The sequence below is a fragment of the Oncorhynchus mykiss genome, chromosome 17 (assembly GCF_057628025.1).
Source record: "Oncorhynchus mykiss isolate SJ-2025 chromosome 17, ASM5762802v1, whole genome shotgun sequence".
Taxonomy (NCBI): Eukaryota; Metazoa; Chordata; class Actinopteri; order Salmoniformes; family Salmonidae; genus Oncorhynchus; species Oncorhynchus mykiss.
Window position 1 is genome coordinate 38,038,055 of NC_143038.1, and position 21,485 is coordinate 38,059,539.

Sequence of the window (21,485 nt, forward strand, 5' to 3'; positions counted from 1 at the left end):
GGGCGCCAACCCAGACAGGATGACCACATCAGTGAATCAACCCACTCAGGTGACGCACCCCTTCCAGGGACAGCATGAGAGAGCCCCAGTAAGCTAGTGACTCAGCCCCTGTAATAGGGTTAGAGGCAGAGAATCCCAGTGGAAAGAGGGGAACCGGCCAGGCAGAGACAGCAAGGGCGGTTCGTTGCTCCAGAGCCTTTCCGTTCACCTTCCCACTCCTGGGCCAGACTACACTCAATCATATGACCCACTGAAGAGATAAGTCTTCAGTAAAGACTTAAAGGTTGAGACCGAGTTTGCGTCTCTGACATGGGTAGGCAGACCGTTCCATAAAAATGGAGCTCTATAGGAGAAAGCCCTGCCTCCAGCTGTTTGCTTATAAATTCTAGGGACAATTAGGAGGCCTGCGTCTTGTGACCGTAGCGTACGTGTAGGTATGTACGGCAGGACCAAATCAGAGAGATAGGTAGGAGCAAGCCCATGTAATGCTTTGTAGGTTAGCAGTAAAACCTTGAGCCTTTCGAATGTTAACCTGTTTTAAGATCTTACATCGGCTACCGAGAGCATGATCACACAGTCGTCAGGAACTCCAGGTGCTCTCATTCTTGCCTCAATGCGAGCATTGAAGGCATATAACTCGTCTGGTAGGCTTGCGTCACTGGGCAGCTCGTGGCTGGGTTTCCCTTTATGATCCATGATAGTTTGCAAGCCCTGCCACATCTGACGAGCGCCAGAGCCGGTGTAGTAGGATTCGATCTTAGTCTTGTATTGACGCTTTTCCTGTTTGAAGGTTCATCAGAGGGCGTAGCAGGATTTCCTATAAGCATCCAAATTAGTGTCCCGCTCCTTGAAAGTGGCAGCTCTAGCCTTCAGCTCAGTGCAGATGTTGCCTGTAATCCATGGCTTCTGGTTCGTATATGTCCAGTACAAGTCAAAAGTTTGGACACACCTACTCATTCAAGGGTTTTTCTTAATGTTTTACTATTTTCTACATTGTAGAATAATAGTGAAGACATCAAAACTATGAAATAACACATATGGAATCATGTAGTGACCAAAAAAGTGTTAAACTAATCAAAATACATTTTATACTTGAGATTCTTCAAAGGAGCCACCCTTTGCCTTGATGATAGCTTTGCACACTCTTGGCATTCTCTCAACCAGCTTCACCTGGAATGCTTTTCCAACAGTCTTCAAGGAGTTCCCACATATACTTAGCACTTTTGCCTGATTTTCCTTCACTCTGTGGTCCAACTCATCCCAAACCATCTCAATTGGTTAGAGGTTGGGTGATTGTGGAGGCCTGGTCATCTGATGCAGCACTCCATCACTCTCCTTCTTTGTCAAATAGCCATTACACAGCCTGGAGGTGCGTTGGGTCATTGTCCTGTTGAAAAACAAATGATAGTCCCACTAAGCGCCAACCAGATGGGTAGGATATTGCTGCAGAATGCAGTGGTATTCATGCTGATTAAGTGTACTTTGAATTCTAAATAAATCACCGACAGCGTCGGCAGCAAAGTACCCCCACACGATCACACCTCCTTCACGGTGGGGAACTACACATGCAGAGATCATCCATTCACCTCTCAAATTTGGACTCATCAGACCAAAGGACAGATTTCCAACGTACTAATATCCATTGCTCATGTTTCTTGGTCCAAGTAAGTCTCTTCTTCTTGTTAGTATCCTTTAGTAGTGGTTTCTTTGCAGCAATTTGACCATGAATGCCTGATTCATGCAGTTTCCGCTGAACAGTTGATGTTGAACAGTTGTGTCTGTTACTTGAACTCTGTGAAGCATTTATTTGGACTAAAATTTCTGAGGCTGGTAATACTAATGAACGTATCTTCTGCAGTAGAGGTAACTCTGGGTCCTCCATTCCTGTGGCGGTCCTCATGAGAACCAGTTTCATCATAGGGCTTGATTGTTTTTTGCGACTGTACTTGAAGAAACGTTCAAAGTTCTTGAAATGTTCCAGATTGACTGACCTTCATGTCTTAAAATAATGATGGACTGTCATTTCTCTTTGCTTATTTGAGCTGTTCTTGCCATAATATGGACTTGGTATTTTGCCAAATAGGGCTATCTTCTGTATAACACCCCTACTTTGTCACAACACAACTGATTGGCTCAAACACATTAATAAGAAGGAAATCAATTCCACATATTAACTTCTAACAAGGCACAACTGTTGATTGAAATGAATTTCAGGTGACTACCCCATGAAGCTGTTTGAGAGAATGACAAAAGTGTGCAAAGCTGTCAAGGCAAAAGGTGGCTACTTTGAAGAATCTCAAATATAAAATATATTTTGATTTGTTTAACACTTTTTTGGTTACTACATGATTACATATGTGCAATAACAGAGTTCCTCTGTGCAGTGTCTGTGTTATTTTGCCCATTTTAATCTTTTATTTTTATTGGCCAGTCTGAGATATGGCTTTTCTTTACAACTCCGCCTAGAAGGCCAGCATCCTGGAGTTGCCTCTTCACTGTTGACGTTGAGACTGGTGTTTTGTGGGTACTATTTAATGATGCTGCCAGTTGAGGACTTGTGAGCCACCTGTTTCTCAAACTAGACACTCTAATGTACTTCTCTTGCTCAGTTGTGCACCGGGCCTCCCACTCCTATTTCTATTCTGGTTAGAGCCCGTTTTCTCTGTTCTGTGAAGGGAGTAGTACACAGCATTGTAAGAAATCTTCAGTTTCTCAATGCCATCATTTCTAAGAACAAGAATAGACTGACGAGTTTCAGAAGAAAGCTCTTTGTTTCTGGCCATTTTGGGCCTATAATCGAACCCACAAATGCTGATTCTTCAGAAACTTAACTAGTCTAAAGAAGGCCAGTTTTTTTGCTTCTTTAATCAGAACAACAGTTTTCAGCTGTGCTAACATAATTGCAAAAGGGATTTCTAATGATCCATTAGCCTTTTAAAATGCTGAACTTGGATAAGCTAACACAACGTGCCATTGGAACACAGGAGTGATGGTTGCTGATAATGGGCCTCTGTACGCCTATGTAGATATTCCATAAAAAAATCTGCCGTTTCCAGCTACAATAGTCATTTACAACATTAACCATGTCTACACTGTATTTATGATCAATTTGATGTTATTTTAATTGATTTTAAAAAAAAAATCTTTAAAAAACAAGGACATTTCTAAGTGGCCCCAAACTTTTGAATGGTAGTGTACATATAAAATGTATAAAGATATTATATCTTATTATATTCCATTTAATGTACTTGGATATCACATAGAATATCACAGAATAGGAATAGAATAGAACATAATAAAATATAAGGTTGAAGGGCAGTGATATTACTCCCTTTAGGCCTATACAAACCAGCATGGTCCAGTAGCGTACACCTGGTGATGAATTAGGTAAAAGTAGATGACCTTCAAACTATGAAGCATGTTTTTTTCTCATTATTCTTCTAATGGAAGATTGGAATGGTTCGTGACTCAGTGCTCACAGAGCATTAGGCTATGGATGGAAAGCCCTCTTCTGATCATACTGGGATGATTTGCTCCACCTACAGTAACTCACCGTCCTATAGAAAACCATATTTATACCTTCAGCATCACATTCAGTCCTCCAGCGTTCTATACCTTCTTGTCGCTCCACAAAACCTCGTTGTCTGATTGTGAACTCTCAACCCGGTGGTCGGGAAATGTCAAAGAGAGGCCCGTGCTGCAGCAGGGGGCGTAAAGGGGAAAAAACAACAACAGTTTATTGCTTTAATTTCACGTAATTGATGTTTCTTTCTTATTAAGCAAGTGTCATATCCAATAGCTTCAGAAACCGAATCCTAGCTGACCAGCTCTCGCAGCCGCCGTTGACAACAATTTGCAGCCTTGATCGTTCCCGATTCGTATAGCCAGCCTAACAATCCTTGCCAAACATGTGAGTAGCAACCGCTGCTATATGTTTCATTTAGCTAGTAAACCTGTTATATCTGCGATATGGCTTTCTCATATGTTTCCCCTCCCATTTTCACAGACAAACAATGTCAGTGCAGTGTTTCATACACAAAAAAACGGTTATGTTACAATAAAACCTGTTCGTCTGTTGCGCTGTAAATTGATGAATGCAGTCGGTGTCATCGTGCGTTTGTATGGCGACGTCTCGATTCATTGTATTTTTTTTATTTTGAGATATCCCCATGCGTTGTGTTTTCTTAGTGTCTGGATGCCGAAATGAAATCAATAATATTAAGTGCCTTATTGATTATGGCTATAGCATCTCTTTTGAAAAGGAATGACGTTTTCCTCCCGCTTAATAATACAGGGTAGAACCTATATCACATCAGGACAGGATCGCGAATGTCAGCACCGTGATAGAGGCTACTTATGTTATTAATAAACACCACAAATGATTACCGTAGTCTATATTTTGTATACATGTTGTATGTAAGCCCTAACAGAAATCACGTGTGTGAATGATCAAAGCATTTGTCTCATATTAGGGGCAGGTAAGACATATTGACAGCTTCTAAAGTTATAACATGGTAGGCCTAATAAACATGTTAATGTAGCAAATGCAACATGACCATCAATTAAAATACACGATGCATCATAGTAGTGGAAATACCAATATCTGGGCCAGCTGACATGCTATTATTTATCTCTGGTCCCAAGGGTGACACCAGACTACTCTAAAGGCTTTGGATTTATGACCCACACTTCTAATGTCTGGTTTTATCTTGGATAATTTTGTCCTCATTTATTTCTGGTATACAGGTGATGAATTAGGCCTAGTCGACTTCATACACATAGTTTGGGTGATAGACTTGTTGTTTTACTCAAACTTCACTTTGGTAATTAAAAATGTATTATATACAGTACCAGTCAAACGTTTGGACACACCTACTCATTCAAGGGTTTTTCTTTATTTGACTATTTTCTACATTGTAGAATAATAATGAAGACATCAAAACTATGAAATAACACATATGGAATCATGTAGTAATCAAAGAAATGTGAAATAAATCTAAATATATTTTATATTTGAGTTTCTTCAAAGTAGCTTCATTTTGCCTTTATGACAGCTTTGCACACTCTTGGCATTCTCTCAACCAGCTTCACCGGGAATGCTTTTCCAACAGTCTTGAAGGAGTTCCCACATATGCTGAGCACTTGTTGGCTGCTTTTCCTTCACTCTGCAGTCCAACTCATCCGAAACCATTTCAATTTGGTTGAGGTCAGGTAATTGTGGAGGCCAGGACATCTGATGCAGCACTCCATCACTCTCCTTCTTGGTCAAATAGCCCTTACACAGCCTGGAGGTGTGTTGGGTCATTGTCCTTTTGAAAAACAAATGATAGTCTGGTTCACTAAGCGTAAACCAGATGGGATGGCGTATCACTGCAGAATGCTGTGGTAGCTATGCTGGTTAAGGGTGCCTTGAATTCTAAATAAATCACTGACAGTGTCACCAGCAAAGCACCCCACACCATCACACCATTAACTCCATGCTTCACGGTGGAAAACACACATGCAGGGATCATCTGTTCACCTACTCTGCGTCACACAGAGAGAAAGGTGGTTGGAACCAAAAGCCTCAAATGTTGGACTCAGCAGACCATGAAGACTGCGTGAATCGACCATGAAGGCCTGATTCACGCAGTCTCCTCTGAACAGTTGATGTTGACATGTGTCTGTTACTTGAACTCTGTGAAACATTTATTTGGGCTGTAATATGAAGTGCAGTTATTCTAATGAATTTATCCTCTGCAGCAGAGGTAACTCTGGGTCTTCCTTTCCTGTGGCGGTCCTCATGAGAGCCAGTTTCAACATAGTGCTTGAAGGTTTTTGCGACTGCACTTGTAGAAACTTTATAAGTTCTTAAAATGTTCCCGGATTGACTGACCTTTATGTCTTAAAGTAATGATGGACTTTCATTTCTCTTTGCTTATTTGAGCGGTTATTGCCATAATATGGACTTGGTCTTTTACCAAATACGGCTAACTTCTGTATACCACCCCTACCTTGTCACAACACAACTGATTGGCTCAAATACATTAAGAAGGAAAGAAATTCCACAAACTAACTTTTAACAAGGCGCACCTGTTAATAGAAATGCATTCCAGGACTTCCAGGACTACCTCATGAAGCTGGTTGAGAGAATGCCAAGAGTGTGCAAAACTATCAAGGCAAAAAGTGGCTACTTTGAAGAATCTCAAATATTAAACACTTTTTTTTGTTACTACATGATTCCAGATGTGTTATTAAATAGTTTTGATGTCTTCACTATTTGTTCTTCAATGTAGAAATGAGTAAAAAATAAAGAAAAACACTTGAATGAGTAGGTGTGTCCAAACTTTTAACTGGTACTGTATATTGTAAACCTGGGCACATATTCATAAGGTGTCTAAGAGTAGGAGTTCTGATCTAGGATAAGTTTAGCTTTTTAGATCATTATTGATTAGAGGGGTGCATGATCCTAGATGAGCACTCCTACTCTGAGACACGTTATGAATACACGCCCAGTAGTAAACCTTCTTTGCATTATTTAACCATGTTACTCTCCTCTCTTGCAGGAGGGAGAAAATACTGCTCCTGTTGAAGATTTCCATCAAACCTACTAGCTCTCTCTCAACCATGACACCCAGCAGAGGACTCTGGGATTGATGCTGGGATCACTCCCACTGATGGCCTGGACTGGGTAGGAATACTGTGTGTGTGTGTGTGTGTGTGTGTGTGTGTTCATGGGGTAATGTCTATCTACTGTATCTTTCCCTCTGTACTGTAGGTTTCAGCTGTCCTGCTGAAGCTATGGGGAGCTGTTGGAGCTGTCTATACAGAGACCCCATCCAAGACAACCATCTCACTAAATTCAAGGTTAATCTCTAAACCCTCATCTGTTGGCTACCTAGTGTGTGGTGTATCGGCTACCTACGCTCTTAGAAAAATGGGTTCAAAAAGGGTTCTTTGGCTGTCCCCATAGGAGAACCTTTTTTGCTTCCAGGTTAAACCACTTTTGGTTGCAGGTAGAACCATATTTGGTTCCATGTAGGACCCTCTGTGGAAAGGGTTCTACATGGAACCCGAAACGGTTCTAATTTGAACCAAAAGAGTTATACCTGGAATAGAGGTCAACCGATTAGGATTTTTCAACACCGATTCCGATTATTGGAGGACCAAAAAAAGCCAATACCAATTAATCGGACAATTAATTTTTTTACATTTGTAATAATGACAATTACAACAATACTGAATGAACACTTATTTTAACTTAATATAATACATCAATAAAAATCAATTTAGCCTCAAATAAATAATGAAACAGGTTCAATTTGGTTTAAATAATGCAAATACAAAGTATTGGAGGAGTAAAAGTGCAATATGTGCCATGTAAAAAAGCTAACGTTTGAGTTCCTTGCACAGAACATGAGAACATATGAAAGTTGGTGGTTCCTTTTAACATGAGACTTCAATATTCCAAGGTAAGAGGTTTTAGGTTGCAGTTAATATAGCTAACTAGCTAGCCATTTCACATCGGTTACACCAGCCATTAGGCTGATAGGCTTGAAGTCATAAACAGCGCTGTGCTTGCGAAGAGCTGCTGGCAAAACGCACGAAAGTGTTGTTTGAATGAATGCTTTCGAGCCTGCTGCTGCCTACCATCGCTCAGTCAGACTGCTCTATCAAATCATAGACTTAATTATAACATAATAACACACAGAAATACGAGCCTTTGGTCATTAATATGGTCGAATCCGGAAACTATCATCTCGAAAACAAAACGTTTATTATTTCAGTGAAATACGGAACCGTTACGTATTTTATCTAACGGGTGGCATCCAGTCTAAATATTCCTGTTACATTGCACAACCTTCAATGTTATGTCATAATTACATAAAATTCTGGCAAATTAGTTCGCAATGAGCCAAGCGGCCCAAACTGTTGCACATACCCTGACTCTGCGTGCAATGAACGCAAGAGAAATGACACAATTTCACCTGGTTAATATTGCCTGCTAACCTGGATTTCTTTTAGCTAAATATGCAGGTTTAAAAATATATACATCTGTGTATTGATTTTAAGAAAGGCATTGGTGTTTATGGTTTTTATAAGATAAGTTTAATGCTGGCTAGCAACTTACCTTGGCTTCTACTGCATTCGCATTATAGGCAGTCTCCTCGAGGAGTGCAATGAGAGGCAGGTGGTTAGAGCGTTGGACTAGTTAACTGTAAGGTTGCAAGATTGGGTCCCCCGAGCTGACAAGGTGAAAATCTGCCGTTCTGCCCCTGAACAAGGCAGTTAACCCACCGTTCCTAGGCCGTCATTGAAAATAAGAATGTGTTCTTAACTGACTTGCCTAGTTAAATAAAGGTATTAAAAATCAAAAATCTGCAAAATCGTCGCCCCAAAAGACCGATTTCCGATTGTTATGAAAACTTGAAATCGGCCCTAATTAATCGGCCATTAATCGATCGACCTGGAACCAACAAGGGTTCTTCAAAGGGTTCTCCTATGGGGACAGCCAAATAACCTTTTAGGTTCTAGATAGCAGCTTTTTTTCTAAGAGTGTCGTCCATGGTATATTATTGTTATGAGGAACTGTTCTTTCCTGTTTTTTTATCCTGTACCCCAGGCTATTATGGCTCACATAGAGCAATGGATAGTCAGCTATCCAGCTATCTAACAATACCTAATATCTGTACTGTGCTCTGTTAACCTTTTGTATACATACAGTTCATGTCTGCATTATAGACAATGTACCTCCAAATACAAATTAGCCACATATTTATGCTCTGCATCTATGTCGTGCATACAAAGACTATATGTATACTAAATAAAGCCTTTATAAGTTGTAAAGTGGGACCACAAACCTGATTGGGATAACTTGATTGTACTTTTTGGTATTTTCCAGGTAACCAATGTGGATGACGAGGGGAATGAGTTGGGCTCTGGGACCATGGAGCTCACCGAGACCGAGCTCATCCTGCACACGCGCAAGAGGGATGCCATCCGGTGGCCCTACCTGTGTCTGCGGCGCTACGGCTACGACTCCAACCTCTTCTCATTCGAGAGTGGCCGGCGCTGCCAGACTGGACAGGGTGAGTCTGAACCACCTGGCCTAGCTAACACTACATAGACAAAATGTTGCCCTATGAAATGTGTGTACGTACGTGTGTATATGCAGTGCTCTACTTGTTCTACTTTTGTATGAAAATTAACCACAATTGTAATGGGAGAATTGTACTTAACTGATTAGATAGCTGCTGTTATATTAGACGCCTAAAGTTGGTTGTTGTCAATGAGTGAATTGTTTCAGATAACTTCTACATTTGCTTCTGGGTTTTCTTTTTTTGGTCAGGAACAGTTTTAGATTAATTTAAGATAACTTAAACATGTATGTGTGTGTTTTCTCTGTGGTCGTGCAGGAATCTTTGCGTTTAAATGTTCTCGTGCGGAGGAGATCTTTAACCTCCTCCAGGAGCTGATGCAGTGCAACAGTATCAATGTGGTGGAGGAGCCTATGATCATGACCGGCAGTGGACACGCACGAGAGATAGACATGCCTCGCACCCCACAGACACCCAACAGTAAGCACAAACACAAATATAAACACACACACACACACACACACACACACAAACATCCAGTACACACATACAGTACATGATTGCTTCTTTGCTTTTGTTGAATGCTGTGAAGGTGTTTGTGTAGCAATTTCACTGCAATGCAGGACAGATGTGACGCTAAAGCTGAGAATATGTTTTTTATGTTTTGAAAATAATTTTGGGGGGGAAAACTCCGTAATAATTCCAGAGATCAGGGATCTGGTGTCGAAATGTCTTACAGTAAATTATTTCGTCAAACCCAGTTTCCGTGCTCCAACCTGTTCAGAGGCAGGGAGGGAGGTGGATAGAGCAGACAGGGAGGTGGAAGGGTAGAAAGTACAATGACTTGTGGGTAAAACAAAGGTTACATTACAAATCAGTCTGTGCAATACACCACAAACATAGACACACACCAGGGTTTCCTTTAGGAAAATGTGGCACCGGACAATTGACCGGTAGCATTTTAATTGACCAGACATTTGCGAATTTCACATTTGCGAAATTGGCTGCATAACCTGATTAGGTGCTTAGAATTACCGAAATCACATTTAGATTATGGTATTTCAGCTTAACAGAACATGCAACTCGAGGATGCAATGGCGTGTCATTCCTACCTAATTCTGATGCGCACTTTGAAGATGTTAGAATAACTGTCCACATTTCCTCAGGCAACAAGACAAGTAACAAACAGCAAAATCACTAACCTATGTCAATCTACTATCCCCCTTGGTAGAAAAGTTTAACTCTTCTATTTGTCAGCTTGTCGTTCTGTGCAAGAAAGAAATAGCCTATTCCAAACAGACTCTGGGACAGTTGTGGGACAATAGATCCCAAATTTATACAACCAGGCTACATAAAAATAAATGTAAAAAATAATTGAGGCTGATGCAACAGACCAGAACGTTTAGCTTAAAATGTTGCTAAACTATAATTTCTTCACATTATAAGCGCAGCAATGGGCACATGGCAGTAGGCTACACGCGAATGTTTGTCACATAATGCCAAAGAAAGACATTTGCAGGAAAACACTGTGCTGCACATGCGAGCGATTTCATGTGAAACTTAGAATACGAAACTGTACGTTTAAATTTAGATAGAGGGGAGATCTAAAGATTTAACAAATAACATGGGTTGCTAATATGACTAGGATTGTGCCTTTGGCTACTGGACAATTAATGAAAGTTGATTTGAAAACCAATAGAACATGAGAGAAATATGTTACTGGCTGTAATGTGGAAGTCTTTTTATAAAATAATTGCCTCCACAAAATGGTCAGATTTTGGCTAGGCTACTTTGAAGCAAGGTAAGACATGCCTCATAATATGACGTAAAACATTCAGGTTTCAAACAAATAAGTGTATGGTTTCAAAATGCTTACTGCCTCCAGCTTGTTGCAAAGGGGTGTGTGACACACTGAAGACTGCGTAACGTTGCATATACTGTAGATGCACTTAATTGGCAAATGGGAAGCGCACTTCAATTAGGCTACCAGTTGAGAAATAAAAATAGTAGCTCTTTTTAATCGTGGCCATTAAAACTGTTTTTAACATGCGATTGTATTTAGAATTGTTGCGCAATGATTGGGCTTATTAAAGCACGTTTCACTACAGCAGCAACGAACAATCTGTTTGAGGAGCTGTAGCAGAAGCTCTCCTGCTGTCTGACAGATTTTCCACTGAAACTAGGCTCTATATCTGCATGCTGTGCGCATTTGATAAATAAGATACTTAAGAACTAATGAAAACACGTATGCACCAATTTAATTCCACAAAATTATGCAAATGAACATATAGACCGATAAGCATGACCAGTCAAATGAATTTACATAGCCTGGTATTTCCGTCAATGAATAGGCTTAAAAGTCTTATTTTGCAATGAGATTTTTCTTCTTCTCCCGAACAATTGGCCGGCGGCAATTTTATTTAGCGGCTTTTCATACTTTCCCCCCCGCCAAAAGCCAGCTATTACCGATTTACGGTGACCCTGAAACACACACACACCATTAGACATAAAAAACATCTAACCTCATTCACCCAGACTCCCATTCAACACTGTGTATTGTTCTCTGTCTTCAGCTCCAGCATTCCCTGTCCAGGGTTTTCCCAACGGGTACCCGGGGTATCCCATGAGAGCTGAATCCTCCCAGCCCTCTCTAACTGACGACCCCCACGGCCACAGCCACATGGGCCTGGAGGACCAGGTAAGACTGACCCCTAACCATCTATAGTATGATTTTCTGATTATAGTGCCGGATCAAGCCGCACTGTAACCACTGCTGACTCTTCACCTCGCAATATGTCGGTAATATCCTAGGGAAGTCCTTGCTAATATCTCTTTTCTCTCTCTCTCGCTCTCTCTGTCTCCTTCTCCCTCTCCTTCTGCAGGCTCACACCTATGTGAATACCGTTACTGTGGATGGGGAACTCTCCAGTCGACACTGTGTACACTCCCTACCCGAGGTGCGGCCCAGTTCCTTCCCCGAGTCAACCCGGGGAGCCATGCCTGTCGTGGTCCCAGGAGGTGGGCAGACCAGCATGCACTGTTGTCCCCTCGAGGAACAACGCAAGGAACCCCAGGTATTCCTTCAGCCTTCCTCTCAGGAGGTCAAATTCATGCTGGGACCCACCCCTGCACAGCGCCACCTGCTGGAGAGAGAGAGAGAGAGGCACGGGGGCCACAATCCACACGCCATGCGGCCTGTAGAGGGCGCCACAGGTTCAGAGACAGAGGGGGACGAGCCTCCTCTGCACGTGTACAACTCCCACTCCTATCACCACCCTCACTACCACCACGTGATGCACCGGCACCCTGGCCACGAACACCAGGAGGGCTGCCAGCTCACCTACGAGAATATCAACGGCCTGAGGGGGGGCCGCAGGCTGAGACTTAGCCCCAGCAGCATGTCCCAGTCTGTGGGCTCCAGCAGCAGCAGCAGCACCACCGGAGACAGTCACTCTCACCCACAATCACATCCCCTCAACCCGCACCCCCATGGCCCATCTTCTCTGCCCCCCCAGGGGTACCCCTGTGAGCGGGGCGCGGGGATGGGCGGTGGTCACCGGCGGACAGCTCTGCTCAACTACGAGAACCTGCCGTCACTGCCCCCGGTGTGGGAGTACCGTGCCCTGCAGAGAGACGAGGAGCAGGACGAGGATGACGAGGAGCAGGATGAGGAGGAGTACGAGGAAGAGGAGGAGGACTTTGACGAGTACGAGTTTTCGGAGGGTCCGGGGACGCCCAACGGGTACCACCAGGAAGGGCTGGGGAGGGGGGGGATCCACCGTGACGCCTTGCAGAACTATGTCAACACAGAGCAGGTCCAGGTTCAGGTCCAGCCCAGCCGGCTGCGACATGCCTGCCCCCCTCAACCCCAGCACCTCCAGCCCTGCCACCGCCAGCCGGACCGGGGCGGCCGAATATTCAGCTTTGATTTCCGTAGGCGGCCTGGAGGAGGGTTTGGTCGGGGGGAGGGCTGCGAGCACGGTCACATGCCCCCGTCGAGGCAGCTCAACTATATCCAGGTGGACCTCGATGCGGAGCCGCCTTGCCAGACCCTCGGGGGGGGTGGAGGAGGGGGAGCCCAGTCTCAGCCCCAGCCTCAGCACCAGCGCCTACCACCCCTCAAATGTGGCCCCCAGCAGGCCCCACGGCGCAGTGAGTTCTACGCTGTGATTGACCTGAAGAAGACAGCAGCCATGTCCAACCTGCAGAAAGCCCTCCCCCGGGACGATGGGACATCGAGAAAGACTCGCCACAACAGCACAGACCTGCCTCTGTAGATGCAGTGAGGAGGAGGAGAGATGGAGAAAGATGAAGGGAGGGAGTAGCGAGAGAGAGAGAGAGAGAGAGAGAGAGAGAAACAGGTTTGGGTGGAGCGCTTGGCTGGACAGACAGGTATAGGCAACTCAGCAGCACACTGGACCCCTCACTCTCATCCAGCCACCTGCCTGTTCTGTCCTGTCCTGTCCTGGCCAGCTGGATCATATACAGGTACCTAATTAGAAAACGAACTAAAACTTATCTGTGCATATTCCACTTTATGGAGCAAGATTGGTTTGAAGTTGCCATATTATTGTGGGTCACCTTCTGACTGTGGTGAGATGCTATCTGAGTTAGCAGCAGAAACCTTGGTCGTGGTTGGCTGGGTTTATGGGGAAACCCTTAAGCTACCGTTGTTTTTGGTTATACCTTTTGGCAATGTTCTTTTTTTTAAAAAGCTTTGTGGTGGTTGCGTTGAGTGCCAAGGCCCCGGGTTTGGTTCAGGGTGGGAGCAGGAATGGACGAGTCAGGTCTCCAACTTTGTGTTTGACCAGTGATGGTTGATTTTTAGATGTAAGAGTATTGCCCATCATAAAGTAGCTAGGTTCCTCATTCCGTTATCATTCAGTGTTGTTTGATTTATTTTACCTCCCCGTTTACGAACATGGGCTCCTATTGAGTTCAGGTTTACTGGTCTACATTGTAAAATTGACTGAACAATTTCTGACATGAAAACAGTTTGTTATTCCCTCAATTGAATTATAATAATGTGCATTCTTCACCTCACAAGCACTTTTTTGACCCCGTGACTGATAGAAAGGACAGTTGATGATATTTATTTATAACTATCTGCCCTCAGGAATTAGTACAGATCAGTACAGTTTGCACATTATCCTTTGGAATTGTAATCTTACATCCTATCCAGTATTATATTTTTAGCCCCCCCAAAAAAATGACCCCAAAGCAGAAAAAAAATGTTGAATAGATTTTCTCTCTTAATCCAATATTAAATATCATACATTTTTCATGTTGAAATTGAATCTAAAATGGAAATAATAGTAACCTTGATAGCATGAAACAGTCAGTGTGTTGATAGATTTCCAACATCCGCGCACACACACACACACACACACACACACACACACACACACGCACGACACAACTATTGAGACGATTTAATTCATCTCTGACTCCATATCATTCCACTTGAATAGGAATCCATATCTAATTCCTAAACTATGGTTACCTTTGCACTTTTTTACCTTCGAAGTCCCCACAGTTCCGAATCCCTCATCTGGAGCAACAGAAAGGTTGTGATCTGACAAACTCCTTCGAGATGGTGATGTCATCACACAGACCCAAATATTGTATGGATGTATTTTTTTTATTTTTTTTGAAACATTATAGAGACCTATAGCAACTTACATTTTTTTTTAGAGAAGAAGTTGATAACCTGTGATAATGGCTTAAAGATATTAATAATAACCTCATATAAAAATGACCGGTTGACTATTTTAGTAAGTATCAGATTGATAACTGAGGGTTGTCAACTGAGGGTCTGTTTTAAAGGGGAATATATCAGTATGTTTAATGTTAACTGTTTATGGAAAGTCTTATATCATTGAGCGTTTGGCTGAGGATATGTATTTATTTATTTATTCATTGAGATGTCTATATGGTGATTGTTTTGCATAAAAATGTGACAAAACAGTTTTTCGTAATCTAGCCAGTAGGTGATTTGGAGACCAAAGTATCACCAGTCATCGTCACACTGTCTGGGACACCATTGTAATACCATTGTTATGCCTGTAATTAATTACCTTACATTCTGAAGAAGAAAGACTGTATTAATATATTAAAGTGCCAAATCTTTACTGTTACCTGTATGAACGTAATGAATCAAATCAATGTGCCATTAGGATGTGTAATGGAAAACCTGAGGGCTAAGAGGCAAGGAGTTAGCCTACATGTCGAAAACAAAGGGAAGAGCTTGGAGGTCTATGTATCAAGAGTAGGAGTGCTGATCTCGGATCAGGTCTCCCCTGTCCATGTGATCGTATTCATTATGATCGAAAAAGGCAAGAACATTCCCACTCTGAGACGCTTGATACATACTGAACAGGGTCAGGGTTTATATATTGTTAACCCTTTGTACTCCTCCTCATGAATCTGTCTAGCTGATCCAGGTCAACTGGACAAGGAAGGGCAAGAAAGACACATTTCACCTCATAGGCTAGGCTATACATTGACAGCCATATCGGAGTGAGACAACGGATTCGTTATATCTTTCTAGTCTTCACAACTCCAGTGGTTTTATGCTGCTATAAGGTAGAAGTTCAGACAGTAAGAGGAGGTAGGGATGGTAGTGGCTATGCAGGATTGTTTCCCATATTGTTTAGTAAGTGGAACTACCATTTTCGTATTCACTCAAGATCACTGCATCAGGGCTACCAGTATGAAAATGTGTTTTAATTCAAATCAGTTTTCATTTCTCATTTCTATTTCTTATTTCTCTTGGATTGGTGTGATCAATCCACATACCAAACCTTGTTTTCATTACAATCTGGCTGTCTAATCTGAAGTAATGTGGCTGAAGGTGCAGCACAGGCCTAGCAACTGTAATCCTCATAACTGCTTATTTAATCTGATGGAAAGATATACGTAGGTCTACTCACTGTTTGTAGACATTTTTCAGACAGGGATATATCCGTTTGCACACATATATTTTCGTGATACATTTAAAGGGTGTTTACATTTCGCAATAATGGTTTAATAGAGATGTATTGTTGGAGATGAGGTTTATTCAGACCAATGTGTGTGAGGTTCGAGGTGCGTTGTTAATGGTTCCACAGGTCTGTTGTATTTGATCCCCTGTTTTTATGTGAATCAGCATTGGAACTAAGACCTCTCTCAGGCCCCCTGTTGACAATATTATAACTTTGATATTGTATACATGCTTAGATTAGAACGTGAAAAAAAATGTATGTTTCTGTTTTCTTGATTGTCTTATACAGCAAATTTGCGCTTATTCAACACCTGACTTAATTGTGCCATAAGTGACTGTTGCCAAGCTTTCTGGACAGCGTGTGGCTTTCGAATGTCGAAGCCTTTTAAAGGGCCAGGTTAGGTGTCAGAAGGCATACGGCAAATATCTCTGTGTACTGTGTTTGCACTGATACAGTGGTTCGGACTGTTTCTAATGGTTTGACAGTCTGTATATTCATTAGTCAGTCATTGTTATCAATTTGGTGACACTTAATTGTAAAGGTACACAGGAATAGTACCTTAAAATGTGTTCCTTATACTAAAGTGTTACCAGAAATATTGTCCAGAAATGACTTTTTGGGAGCCGTATCTTGTCATATCAATGTTGTCATTTTGATTTTCCTTTGAAAAGTGAGAAAATATTAACAATGAAGGATTGTCCGGTTTAAATAATAAACCACTTAATTGAGGCCTAATGTATAGCTAATAAGACACAATAAAGGCCTTATGAGCTACGTATATACACACTTATAAACTACAAATTAGTGGCTAATATGTGTATCTTAAAATAAAGTCTGACCAGAATTGAATTCAAACAAACAGTTTTTTACTCTTTTATGTAATTTCATCACAACTGCCTGACCACCACAAGGTGGCGTTGCTTGCTACAATGCTCGGGATGATGAGAAAATAAGTCATTTTCCTTCCACAGCCCCTCAAAATGCCACTCTAGGTCCAAAATGCACTTAGTTCCATAATATTACCAAGGTACAAACAAAGTAGCTCAAAATCTAAGGAATGTTACAGTGATTTGGTACTGTATTTCAAAATGTTTTTGTTTGTTTGTCCATTTCTTTATTTATTTACCATTGAATGCATGTGTAATATCCACTGGTGGGTGACGATGATGCAGACAGGGGTCCATTATTTTCATTCAATCACATGCTGAGCTAATGCTCTTCTAGTCCAATAAGGCCAGAGCAATTGAAACCTGTTGAACCTGTATGTTAATGGTGATAATAATATGTGTTGATTGGTTGATATAAAGGTTGGGTAGGCCAAAGCAAATGACTGTGATGTACACTAATATTTGACTGAGTGCCAAATGTGGTTTAGTACTATGACTTTGACGACAGGCCAGGGACACACCTGGCTGAGATTCACTAGGAACTCTATAGGACTCTCCCTGAGAGATGCCAATGACTCTCTCACCCTCTGGTCTTGGTTTTACCTTCGGTATGAATGTAATAAGCAAAGAGAGACTATATAGACGAAGGGCAACTATGCTTAATGTTTCTATCCTTGCTGGGGGGAAAAAGGTGAGTGGTCAGAAGTGTTGTCTAAATTTAAAGAATTTGCAATCTGAGTTTCTTCTACGTATATTTGTATTTCTTGTAAGTATGTATCTCTCTGTATGTATGTGTGTGTGTGTGTGTGTGTGTGTGTCTGTGTGTGTGTGTGTCTGTGTGTGTATGTATATATATATATATATATACATACAGTACCAGTAAAAAGTTTGGACACACCTACTCATTCAAGGGTTTTCCTTTTTTTATTTTATTTTCTACATTGTAGAGTAATAGTGAAGACATCAAAACTTTGAAATTGTATCCCCCCAAAAAAGTGTTAAACAAATCAAAATATCTTCTTCAAAGTAGATACTTTTTGCCTTGATGATAGCTTTGCACACTATTGGAATTCTCTCAACCATCTTCATGAGGTAGTCACCTGGAATTAATTTCAATTAACAGATGTGTCTTGTTAAAAGTTCATTTGTGGAATTTCTTTCCTTCTTAATGTGCTTGAGCCAGTCAGTTGTGTTGTGACAAGGTAGGATGATATACAGAAGTTAGCCCTATTTGGTAAAAGACCCAGTCCATATTATGGTAAGAACAGCTCAAATAAACAAAGAGAAATGACAGTCCATCATTACTTTAAGACATGAAGGTCAGTCAATCTGGAAAATCTCAAGAACTTTGAAAGTTTCTTCAAGTGCAGTTGCAAAAACCATCAAGCACTATGATGAAACTGCCTCTCATGTGGACCGCCACAGGAAAGGAAGACCCAGAGTTATCTCTGCTGCAGATAGTGAGTTTATCAGAGATACCAGCCTCAGAAATTCCATCCCAAATAAATGCTTCATAGAGTTCAAGTAACAGACACATTTCAACATTGATTGTTCAGAGGAGATTGCGTGATCAAATTGCTGTAAAGGAAACTAATAATAAGAAGAGAGTTGTTTGGGCCAAGAATCATGAGCAATGAAATCTGACCTTTTGTCTGATAAGTACAAATTTGAGACTTTGGTTCCAAGCGCTGTGTCTTTGTGAGAGTAGGTGAATGGATGATCTCTGCATGTGTCGTTCCCACCATGAAGCTTGGAGGAGGAGGTGTGATGGTGTGGGGGTGCTTTGCTGGTGACACTGTCAGTGATTTATTTAGAAGTCAAGGCACACTTAACCAGCATGGTTACCACAGCATTCTGCAGCGATACACAATTCCATTTGGTTTGCGCTTAGTGGGACTATAATTTGGTCTAACTCATCCCAAAACATCTCAATTGGGTTGAGGTCGGGTGATTGTGGAGGCCTGGTCATCTGATGCAGCACTCCATCACTCTCCTTCTTTGTCAAATAGCCATTATACAGCCTGGAGGTGTGTTGGGTCATTGTCCTGTTGAAGCGATACACAATTCCATCTGGTTTGCTCTTAGTGGGACTATAATTTGTTTTTCAACAGGACAATGACCCAACACACCTCCAGGCTGTATAATGGCTATTTGACAAAGAAGGAGAGTGATGGAGTGCTGCATCAGATGACCAGGCCTCCACAATCACCCGACCTCAACCCAATTGAGATGTTTTGGGATGAGTTAGACCGCAGAGTGAAGGAAAAGCAGCCAACAAGTGCTGAGCATATGTGGGAACTCCTTCAAGACTATTGGAAAAGCATTCTAGGTGAAGCTGGTTGAGAGAATGCCAATAGTGTGCAAAGCTATCATCAAGACAAATGGTGGCTACTTTGAAGTATATAAAATATATATATATATATATATATATATATTGATTTGTTTAACACCGTTTTTGTTACTACATGATTCCATATGTGTTATTTCATAGTTTTGATTTCTTCACTATTATTCTACAATGTAGAAAATAATAATAATAATAAAGAAGAAAAACCCTTGAATGTGTAGGTGTGTCCACACTTTTGACGTGTACTGTGTGTGTGTGTGTGTGTGTGTGTGTGTATGTGTGTATGACACAGTGAAGGTCTTCTCTTATCTTCATTGGAGTTACTGTAACTAAGCTATTTTTGCTACATCTATTGAAATGTGGAAAGATGAAGCTCATAGCATCTCATTATATTTGTGGGATAAAAAACATTCTATATACCACCATGCTGAAACAAGATGTCCAGCATAATACAGGATGTTGTCTGCACCCCTCGCTGTCCCTGTCCCACCCATGTCCCAATACAAAACTAAACAGGAATGCCATTTGGTGAATGCTATAATGGTGAATGTATGCCATTTGGCGAGAGTTATGGTATATAAACCATTTGAGAGCGGGACTTGTATGAAAATATGTATGTGACTAAATGTAATGTCAACATTAAAATTCTACTGTAAAGAAATGTATTTACATTTTTTGTATTTTATCCCCTTTTTTGATCTTGTATCATCGCTGCAACTCCCCAACGTGCTCGGTAGGCGAAGGTCGAGTCATGCGTCCTTCGAAACATGACCCTGACAAACCGCGCTTCTAAACACCCGCCCTTCTAAACACCCGCCCGCTTAACCTGGAAGCCAGCCGCACCAATGTGTCGGAGGAAACACTGTTCAACTGACGACCAGGGTCAGCTTGCAGGCGTCCGGCCCACCACAAGAAGTCGCTAGAGCACGATGAGCCAAGTAAAGCCCCCCTGGTCAAACCCTCCCCTAACCTGGACGACGCTGGGCTAATTGACACAGCCCGAGAACGAACCAGGGTCTGTAGTGACGCCTCTATCTATGTGATGCAGTGCCTTTGACCGCTGCGCCACTCGGGAGGCCCAAGAACATTTTATTTTGATGACCATTTTAATTACATTTTACACTGAATCTTTCCATTGGACAAAATTATCAACAGCTGCCTGTACATGTTCAAATTGACCTCAAAGTCATTCCACCTCAAAAAGCACAAAAAATAGGATTTTGACACCCACATCAAATATTGGTCTGAAATGTTGTTTCTGTAGTTAGAAACAGATTAGATAAGCAGTCTTGCAACATTATTTTGTTGAAAGATCATTTGAGCTGATTGATTGCACCCAAATTGGCAATTTTAATTTGCTGGATTGGTATAATATTCAGTTAATATAGTACCCAACATCTTCTTAACAATGATTAAGACATGAGGATTTCAAACCTCACACCAAGCCCACCCCAACGGCCAGTATACCGTATCAGTTCTCTATGTAGTATGAAGCTGTGGCTTGCAGTATTGTTTATTCATACTATGTAATGTATTCTTGGTAAATTTGGTGATTGTTTCTTTCCCTGTTTAGAGAAATTAGCCATTGAAATTGCTTGTGGTCCCCCCCATAAATTAGTGTGAAAGTACCAGGTTTTGCCCACTAGAGGCTACTGCTCCTGCTATTGCCACACCCTTTTATAAATTGTTCTGCATTTATTAATTGGATCACAACGTGTCCTTTTCAGCTTTGGGTAGAAAACCAATAGCTTTTGCTCATGATGAATTTTTTTTTCTTCTCAAAATTCAAGACAGTCCTCCATGAAAGCAATTCAGTTTGTACTTCTCTTAGACTTGATATGTGTCAAGGAAATGGCCCCTGTGTGTGTGTGGTTTATTTCCTTCAAAAAAGGTCTGGATTAGTTAGTGGTGAACAAGTAAACCATTAGGCTACCGCAGATTTAGTTTCAATGTTATGTTCTCTAAGGGTCTAACTGATCCAGACAAAAAATAGAGATGTTTTCTAATCATTTTGAAACATAACCATGCAATGGTTTATAATTTTATAATTGTATTAGGGTTGTCACATTTTAGTCATTAGCCCATTTATCCATCAAATTGCTGGGCTTCATATGATAATTGCACCATAGGGATAGCCCTCTTAGTGAGCTGGCAGTTGTTGGACTATTCAAAGAGAGTTGGGCTGATGCAA

At 41.5% G+C, this 21,485-nt stretch overlaps 1 protein-coding gene across 1 annotated transcript; it reads left to right on the plus strand.

Moving 5' to 3' along the window:
* The first annotated feature begins 3,589 nt into the window (after positions 1-3,589).
* frs3 (fibroblast growth factor receptor substrate 3) lies at positions 3,590-16,919 on the plus strand. Its single transcript, XM_021568854.3, has 7 exons — positions 3,590-3,910; positions 6,546-6,670; positions 6,758-6,846; positions 8,882-9,068; positions 9,396-9,557; positions 11,651-11,775; positions 11,960-16,919. Exons 3-7 carry the CDS (start codon positions 6,781-6,783, stop codon positions 13,352-13,354), a joined length of 1,935 nt encoding a protein of 644 aa, XP_021424529.2. The 5' UTR covers positions 3,590-3,910; positions 6,546-6,670; positions 6,758-6,780; the 3' UTR covers positions 13,355-16,919.
* The last annotated feature ends 4,566 nt before the right edge of the window (positions 16,920-21,485 follow it).